At 35.0% G+C, this 10333-nt stretch overlaps 1 protein-coding gene across 1 annotated transcript in view; it reads left to right on the top strand.

Annotated features, from left to right (window-relative positions):
• The window catches only part of LOC107755605 (protein CYR61-like), a 34385-nt gene that overhangs the window by 19690 nt on the left and 4362 nt on the right, over nucleotides 1-10333 (top strand). The window contains exons 4-5 of the mRNA XM_016572494.1: nucleotides 5561-5774; nucleotides 9327-9737. Of these exons, the coding sequence (XP_016427980.1) occupies nucleotides 5561-5774; nucleotides 9327-9737 (625 nt within the window). The remainder of the gene's footprint in view (nucleotides 1-5560; nucleotides 5775-9326; nucleotides 9738-10333) is intronic.

The raw sequence follows: 10333 nt of genomic DNA on the forward strand, positions 1-10333 counted from the left end.
GTGGTTGACTCTTAACTTTTATAAAGAATATCTCTTTGGATTTGAGACTTTAGTCTTTGCAACTTTACAGATCTTCTTTATGCACCAAGAGCTTGTAACACTCCAAAGAGAAAGGAAAAATTGAAATCGCATCATATGACCCCTTTAAAAGAAACCGGAACTGAACAGAGAACAGAGCATAAACAGATAATTAACAGAGATTATTTGACACGAATGCATTTTATTATTATTTTCATGTACTTTATTCAATTAATTGTGTTATATTGACATAACATGGCATTATTCAAGTCTAATTTCAGGTAAAACTAGAAAATCATAGAAAGAAAACATCAATGTTTTTAGACAATAAACAATATTACACAACATCTATTATTAAATAGGTTCCATGTATTTTATTGTCCTTCTGTAGGCTACATGTTGAAATATATGATACCCAGGTCCAGCAGCAATAGCCTATATAAAAAACAAATAAGAAATATGAATATGCATATGCATATGCATACAATAAGTTTAAAATAATTTAATAGATATACCCCTGGTTTTACAGACAAGGCTTTAACCTAGTCCCAGACTAAAATGAATGTCTGGCCTGTTTTAACTGAAAGAAACTTGCACTGACAGCCATTTAGGGAGGGTTTGGTGCTTTGCTTAAGGGTCTCAGTCAGGGTTCATTGAAGGTGCGAGGCGTTGGCCATTCACTCCTCCTACCTACAATCCCTGCTGGTACCAAGACTCAAACCCTCAAGCTTTGGGTTACAAGTCTGACTCTCTAACCATTAGGCCACGAATGCTGTATGCTGTATCTATCCTACAGGCCACAAGACAGCCAGACACAGCCTATCCACCGACTCTGATAATCATACTTACCTCTAGCTCCAGATCAGCTTTTTTGAATGAATGACTTGCTCTACCTGGTGGTCTTCATCAACACCAACTTGCACCATATGCCGGTGAGCAACTATCAGCAGATGGAGATCAGGTAGCCTATCAGTATTCTACTGCTATTCCTGTACTTCCCAGATGTTCAGTGCTGAATATTCTGTCGCTGAACTTGTGGAAATGAATTTGTAAAGCAAAATAAAACAAACAGAAAATTGCCTGTCAAATATCATAGGCTGTATTTTTAAACAGACTGAATATTAAAGTGAAGGCTGGAAGGTGAATATTAGTTAATTAATGAAAAGGTGTGTGAAATTATTTGAATTGAAATATTCACATCTTAAATATACAACCATGTTGAATTTTAGCTCCTAAATATGCAAGCCCTGATAATACAATGCAATAAAATGCAAGCACTGTTAATGCAATGCATGTTTGTCCCAATTAGTGCAGTTCAATATGCAGTTTTTCAAATACATGTGTCATTATTTTTCTTCCATAGATGGCGCTGTTGCGCGGTGAGAGTGTGAACAGAGGCGAGGTCTGTGCGCCGAACACACGGCTTCAGTTCTGAGGCGTTTCATGTGTTTACGGCTGCCAAACAAACACAGGTGCGGAAATAACAGGGATTTCTGGGATTTTTGCGGGCTACCGGTGGAAAGAGGCAGAACAAGGCGGCTCTCTGTGACACCATCTGCTGAAGTGTGTGTGTGACGCGGTAAATCTATGCAATGAGGGAGTGAGTGATCGGTCACTACTGAGGGTGTGGCGGATAAAAAAAAAGTGCAAAACAGCGGTGATTCTGGTCACTATGACTTTTGACCAGTGGCGATATGTACCAACTTTATTAGTTTCCTATATCATGCTAGCATCATGCCACCTTTTTCTAATGCGCGCGCGCACACACACTACTTTTCCTCTAGAAAATAAATTATAAAAATACGTTCACGTGCATTAAAATAATTACGCTTTAAGTATAATAAAAAAAAGTATTTTCACCAGTTTTGTTCCGTTAAATTATTGCAAGAGTCTAATTTAAAACTGTATAAAAGCATAATGAACATAAAGATTAAATCTCTTGTAACATGGCAGATGTGTTTTAACACGAGAATTTCAAAAGATGTTTTCCTTTTCTTCATCAAGATCGTAAAAACCTAAAAATATCAGAGTATTTTAGGATAGGTCTATGACATGATTTTCATGATTAAAAATGACTAAAATGCTAAGTGTGAAAATAATTAACATGTGCACATATATTCAAGATGTGAGGAAAATACATTTGTTTGTAGGCTAGTTGCAAAAAAAAAAAAAAAGAGTATTTGCACCTTTTGTGTCTTTAAATAATTGTCTGTTATTTTTTTCTTACATTATAAAACCACCAGGAACACAAAGATTGCACCTCTAATAACATGGCAGATGTTTGTTTTTTTAACAAAAAACATCTCGGACCTTCTTATTTGTCAATGACCCCTGAATGGAGTCGTGATAATAATCATCAGACCCTCACAGATCATGTGACTGTCTCTGCAGAAACTCTGTTTCCGGCGGTGTCAGGTGTGTGTTTGGGGAGTCAACACAGCAGTTCCTGTTCTGGGTTAAAAATAACCCAGAGACTAAAATTCCTCTCTCTCTCTCTTTATCTTGGTTCGTCTCTGCTGGAGTGGAGCAAGATGGCCCAGCAGTGTGTTACACAACCTCCAAAATAAAGGCTCCTCAGTGGTTACTTACGGTCAGGAGAGCCCTCTTCATATTAACAACAATATTTGGCTTCATAGGAATCTTGAGATGTGATTTGGATGTGTGATAAACCTCTTGGTATTTCACCTCAGACACTAAAGCTCCAGCACATAGATGTTTTTCTAAGTAATAAACATCTCTAAATAATTAATTAATATATATATATACAGTGCCTTGCGAAAGTATTCATACCCCTTCATTTTTTTTTTACATTTTGTTATGTTGCTGCCTTATGATAAACTTCTTTAAATTACCTTTTTTCCACATCAATCTACACTCCATACACCATACTGACAAAGCAAAAACAGAATTGTCACAACTTCGTAAATTTATTAAAAATAAAAAACTGAAATAAGTACATTGCATAAGTATTCATACCCTTAACTAAATATTTTGCTGAAGCACCTTTACAGCCTCAAGTCTTTTTTGTTTGATGCGACAGCTTTGATCATCATCTTTTGGCAATTATCTGCCATTCTTCACCTCACCTTTTCACCTCTCAAGCTCTGTCAGGTTGGATGGGGGCAAATGCACATTTTCAAGTTTCTCCAGAATTATTTGATTGGGTTCAAGCTCATGCTCTGATCTGAACTCTTCCCCAGATGTGTGGCTTGACTCAAACATGTTTCTGAGCTCTACAGGCAGTTCTTTTGATCTCAGGGCTTGGATTTTGCTCTGATATGCATTATCAGCTGTTAGACCTTTAATTAAGACGTGTGTGCCTTTCGGAAAAAAACGAATTTAAAGCAGTTTAACATAAGGCAGCAACAAAACAAAATGTGAAAAAAATGAAGGGGTATGAATACATTCGCAAGGCACTGTAGAACTGAGAATTAACAAAAAAAACTTTAAAGTTGAATTAAATAAAAAGTATTGAACATCTCGAAAAATTAAGCAGAATTAAAATAAAACAATGTATGTAATATAATTACATTTATAATATAAATATAAATACATTTATACAGAATAAACATAAGACTTATGTACCGATGTGCACTTTAATTGCTGAATATACAACTGTATAGATATTAATATGTATTTACATAATATATATTTCAAGTATTTGCAAGTAATAATTACTTTGTACAGAGAAATTATTTTGGTGCTGAATGAATTTGTGTTTATGTGATGACTGACACTAAACTACCTGTCTGGAAGCATTTCAGAAACTTTCTTTCCAGTTAATGACTTTCAAAAGTCTGAATGTCTTTCCTTCTGTCTCTCTGTGTTTGTACCTTTGCTCAGTCTTTCCTCAGGTTCTTACGTTCAACCTCTGGCCTCCATCTCTCACTATTTTTCCACAGACGTGTTTTTGACGGTAGTCTGTTTGATCTGGTCCTCACACTCCTCCACCCACACCTTTTTTTTCACATCACTCCATCCATCCTCCATGTGCAGCGTGTTTGTCATGCTCAGCTTTTCCACTCCTGATGAAATGACTGAAAACATGACCTGACCTGAGAAACATCGAAAGTACATTCAAATCTGAACATATTTGGCTTTACATTTACTTTTATTTAACCTTTTTCTCTCTTCCTTTCTTTAGTTATTATATATATATATATATATATATATATATATATGTGTGTGTGTGTGATCCCATTAGCACAAAAACATCATACCTCATTCATGCAATGTTTCTTCCCTGTTGAAAAATAGGCTGGTTAGGTATGTTTTGAAGAATGGCTGTTGGTTTGAGCTGGTTTAAAGGGATAGTGCATCACAAAATAAAAATTCTGTCATTACCCTTACCAAAAAGTAGTATACTTCAAGTTTATTTTAGTAAGTATACTTAAGTAAAGTTCAAGTATATTTTTTAAGTATACTTTATGTAGTAAGTATACAAATATCAGTGTACTTAGTATACTTGTTTGTGTGTACTATTTCAATACTCCTTGGGACTAAATTGGCCCACTTTCTAATATATAAAAGTATACTTTTAAGTATAACAGTAGTAAACTTTGAGTACACAACTAGTTTACATCAAAATGTTTAGTTTGTACTGCAACTATACTAAAAGTGAACTAGGTATACTGATAGTTTTCTAATTAAATACTTAGTAGCATTTTTAGTACACTTTGAAGTATAGTCTCAGTAAACTACTAGTTTAGTAGTTTTATACTACAAGTATACAATAATTTAGTAATAATATAAGTAATGTAAAAAATATCAATTAATCACAATTAATTGCATCCAAAATAAAAGTTTGCTTTACATAATATGTAAATATTTCTTAAATATGTACATATATGTGTTTTTATATATACATACTGTATATACAGAACACACACATACTGTATATTATATAAAAACTAATTTTTATTTTGGATGCGATTAAACCCTAAAAAAATTGCTATGGCGATAGTACTTTTTTACGATTCATTAACCATTGCAAATATCCACTTGAATAATTTTGTAAAGTATTTGTAAAATTTTTTGAGTAGCTTCATACCAAATCCTGATGTAAGTTTATATTTTTTATTACCCTTTTTTTTTTTCCAATTTTATAATTTTCAAACATTATGAGCATTAGTTTTGAATGTTCTCTAAAAGTTCTGAATCAAGTAGTGAGATGTTAGATGAACATCCAATTAAAATGTTTTTGAAAAACTTTCCATGAACAATGTATAATGTTTTTGTGCTAATAGATTCAGAACATTATTAAAGACCAGATAACATTGAAGGAACATTCTATTAATATTGCGAGAACCTTTCCATTATTAATAAATAATGTAATTTGTTTCAATGTAAATAAATGAACTCAGGTTTGGAACAACTTGAGTGTGAGTAAATGATGACAGATTTTTTTCAAATTATTTTTGGGTGAAGTATCCCTTTAAATATTCAGAATGGTCATTTTATTTATGAAAAGTTTTTGTCTGGTAACATTAAGTTGCCCCAAGCTCAAACTGAACTCTGTATCCGTCTCTCTGACATCTGACAGGTACGAGCGAGGTGTCCTAAGGTGTGTAAGTGTCCGGCGGAGCGGCCCGTGTGCCCGCCAGGCGTCAGTGCGGTGCCCGATGGCTGCAGCTGCTGTAAGGTTTGTGCCGCCCAGCTGAACGACGACTGCCATGAAGGCAAACCCTGTGACCATCACAAGGGCCTGGAGTGTAACTATGGCAACGATGTGGCCAGTATCCATGGAATCTGCCGGGGTGAGTGAACAAAACAACTCGAGTTTTGATTTTTGGGGTCTCTAAAAATAATTGTATAGATTTAAATTAATTTGCAATAGTGTGAGTGTGTGTGTGTGTGTTATTAATAGTGTGTGTATGTATATGTATTTGCATATATTACAATATATGCCAATACATATGTAAAAATTTTATATTTTATTAATTTAATATTTAAATACATCTTATATATGCTATATATATAAATCTATAATAATGTACAACTTTTTAAGTTGCAATTAAATTTCGTTAGCCTATAAATCACAATATGCTAAAGAAAATTAAAATGTTTTTTTATAAATTTAAATATTTACTTGCACGTATCACAATAAATTTATAATGATTTTGCATTAGCGTGTTTGTCACAGAATATGATAGTGATGATGCAAATTGATTTAATTTGATAACAAAAAATAATTTCATTATTTTTATTTATTTATTTAGTCATTTAGCAGACGCTTTTATCCAAAGCGACTTACAAATGAGGACAATAAAAGCAGTCAAAACTAACAAAAGAGCAACAATATATAAGTGCAAATGACAAGTCTCGGTTAGCCTAACGCAGTACACGTAGCAAGGTGTATATATATATATATATATATTACACACACACACACATATACACACACACACAAACAAAGAAAAACAAGTAGATAGAATGCAGACAGTGTCTAAACAAGACGTAAGAGTGGAGCAGAAAGTATCAGTAGCACGGTTAACATCAAGAGATGATAACTGTTCAGGGGAAGGAAGCAAAGATGAAACCATAGCAGATAACCGGGAGGGTGAGAGTGAACGTAGGTTACGTCGAAAAGTGACATGTGTAGGGGTATGTGTGTCATTATATCATAATAATTTCATTTCATTACATAAACACAGTATATAACGATATATTATATTGCAAATTAATTTAAATGTGTAAGTTTTGTTTGGTTATGACAAACTAAAGGCTTCTAGAAATTTACAAAAATTAACAAAACCTTTGATGTCCCACCCAAATGTCCTGTTTCAATAGGATATATTGTCAAAAAAACTAATGAAAACACTCTATTCTAATTTTATATTCAAAAATGATTATATTTATTGAAAATTTACCAAACCTTCCAACAATTATCATAAATAATAAATTGAATGACAAGCTGCTGAATAATGTAATTCTAACTTGGGTTACACAGGGGACTGATGTTGTTTGGTCACCCTGGGCTTCAGGGTTTATAGTTATAAAGACATGCACATTAATTTCCTCACATACAGAGGATATTTTTTGCACTGGGCTAGTTTCTATATTAAGGCAGTTATTTGAGTTGGACTAAAGGGGGGTTTTAGGGGGCATCTCACAAACCCAAAGACTATCTGATGCTCAACGACATTGTAAACAAGTCAAAATTCCACACTGCCCTAAACATAGAGCCTCTCTCATAAAAGCAAAGGATAGAGTGTCAATCTCTGTTTAACCCCTTACTGTCACTCTGTGCAGGTCAATTGAATGACAAGCTGCTGAATAATGTAATTCTAACTTGGGTTACACAGGGGACTGATGTTGTTTGGTCACCCTGGGCTTCAGGGTTTATAGTTATAAAGACATGCACATTAATTTCCTCACATACAGAGGATATTTTTTGCACTGGGCTAGTTTCTATATTAAGGCAGTTATTTCAGTTGGACTAAAGGGGGGTTTTAGGGGGCATCTCACACACCCAAAGACTATCTGATGCTCAACGACATTGTAAACAAGTCAAAATTCCACACTGCCCTAAACATAGAGCCTCTCTCATAAAAGCAAAGGATAGAGTGTCAATCTCTGTTTAACCCCTTACTGTCACTCTGTGCAGGTCATCTTTTGGATAATAATTCAATGCAAATTATTCAAAAGATGTCAAAATTAATGCCAATTTATTTAATGTTCAGATATTTTTACTGGAAAACAACACAAAATACTTAGCTAACCTTAGCTAACAAATATGTGTTTCAAGAGCGATATGCTAACGTTATCGTTAGGTTATGAAAATGTTATTTCTGAATGTTCTCTGAACATTCAAAATGTAGTTTTTTTTTTTTTTAAATCTTTTGCTGTCAAAATTAGTGCGTTAACGCAGGCGATTCATTTTTCCAATTTAACTGCATTAAAAATAGTTAACACGGTTGATACAGGGCAGGGCTAGGGTTGGCCACGCTCACAACTGCTGCTTCTGTCTCTTTTCTTGTCAAGAATTGCATTTATTTAGATGCAGAACATCTTTACGACCACATCAAACAGAAGACTATTAAGACACGCACTCCACCTCAGGGCCAGGCGTGGGTCAAATGAGTGCGGAAACGGTAAAATTGATGAGGATCTTCAGTAGAAAATCAGTGAACTGCAGTCAGATGAGATGCTGTCAGAACATATGTCAGTAAAAATGAATCTCCCTGTCCTGTCAGCCGTTATACTGTGCTCGTAGTGCGTGCTCTTCAAATGCACACACAAATACGGCGGCACATGCTGTAGCCTGTATAATTTCATATTAAAGCGCGAATTAAACTATGAGCATGCGTGTCAGATCCACATCACATTCAGCAGCGGCAGGTCTTAAAGTAATAGCAGCCAAATAACCTAATAACCCAGCTGCTGTGATTTCTATTAATCAAAGATCAAAAGAAAAAAGAGTAAATCAATAACTTTTGTAGCTTTAAGGAATCATTTATATTTAATTTAGAATTTAGTGTTTGATAACTTTATTCAATTTCTGTATATTTCCTACTTGCTGCAGAGCACAGATAAATGTGACATTTATTATAATGGCTTTATGTGAAGATTGTTTTAAGTTCACTTAAATTAGAGGTTGTTGTTTTTTAAAGTCTAATAAATGTTAAAATTGATAGCTCTCGATTATAACGTAATGTTGAATGGCTATAGTCAATTGTTAAATATTAGGAAAAAAAGAACAATTTCCTAGAGACATCAGTAGTATATCAGTGATACTCGCCTTCAGTCATAAAAAGATGCCATTAAATAAATATAAAAAATATACCATCTTTATGTTGTTTGTACATTAATTCGGAGACTGAATGTGAAATTGTTGCAATATGAAAGTATATTTAAAAACTTTCATGTTAGGTGGGATTAACTGCGATTAATCATGATTAATTTCAGAAAAAAATGTGTGATTAATTAGTACATTTTTTTATCGATTGGCAGCACTAGTTTTAAGAAACATTATGGAAACTTTACTTTTGAATGTTCAAAGAACATTCTGAAAGGAGTATAATTTTTTTTTTTAAATGTTAGCAGAATATCCAACTAAAATGTTTCTGAAAAAAACATTCCTTAAACGATGTATAAATAATGTTTTTCTGCTAATGTTTTTGAACGAATATTCTATTAACGTTACTGGAAGAACCTTGAAGAAAGTTCTAAGAACATTCGCTGTTAACCGGGACATATAATTTTTTTTTACACTGACAAAAACACTCTATAATTACTAAAACTTTATCTAAAATGTAAATTTTTGATCTAATTTTAAAATCAGTTCCCTTCCCGTCTTTTCTTTTCAGCCAAACTGGAAGGCCGCTCTTGCGAATACAACGGCCGCATGTATCAGAATGGAGAAAACTTTCACGCGGGCTGCAAACACCAGTGCACCTGTATCGACGGGGCAGTGGGCTGCGTGCCCCTTTGCCCCACTGATATTCCTCTGGCATCACCATCCTGTCCCTCACCTCGACTGGTCAAAATCCCCGGCCAGTGCTGCCTCAGCGTGGACTGTCACGGCGAGTCCTCCGTCCTACCGCCAGTGTTCAGACGGCCGCAGCCGCAGCCGCCTCCATATCTGTTCCCTGACCTGCACACCTACAAGAAACCCCGACCAAAGCCGTTCCCCTACAAGCCCAAAGAATCCCTGAGCAACGAACTCATAGAGGTGGAGAAAAAGTGGGACAAACCGCGCAGTCGAAAGCATTTGCCATGTGAGGGCGCTGTTCTGTGTGTCCCCACAAAGTTTCGTAACTAGGACTAGAATAGAATTGTCAATAAGTGTCACCAGAACTTGCATGCCAAAAGCATCCAACCAGCTCCAAAGCAGCATAAAACAGTGTGGACTAACTGCATGCGTATTTAAGAGGCCATTCTTTTAAGGCAAGACACCACATGCAAAATCAGTGTTTTTTTTAACTGGTCAATTTTGAGATTTTGGGCTATTTTGCTTCCATAAAATGTCTTCTTTCAGACAAGTGGAAAGAAAACCTCTCTATATTCTGAAGGTTTTTGCTGAGGGGTTTGTTCATACATCATTAAAGGGTTAGTTCACCCAAAAATGAAAATTTTGATCTTTCAAGCTGTTTAATGCCACTCAGCGGGTGTTGAAAAAAAAGTGTCTCACACGGCTCTGGGGGGTGAACAAAGGCCTCCTGTAGCGATGTTCACCCCCCGGAGCCGTGTGAGACACTTTTTTTTTATGGATGGGTGCTTGTTATTTAACTTCTTTTGGACTGATGCATGCAACACCCGCTGTGTGGCATTAAACAGCTTGAAAGATCAAAGACAATTTTTTATATAACTCCGA

Source organism: Sinocyclocheilus rhinocerous, unplaced genomic scaffold (assembly GCF_001515625.1).
Source record: "Sinocyclocheilus rhinocerous isolate Xijiao unplaced genomic scaffold, SAMN03320098_v1.1 scaffold802, whole genome shotgun sequence".
NCBI lineage: Eukaryota > Metazoa > Chordata > Actinopteri > Cypriniformes > Cyprinidae > Sinocyclocheilus > Sinocyclocheilus rhinocerous.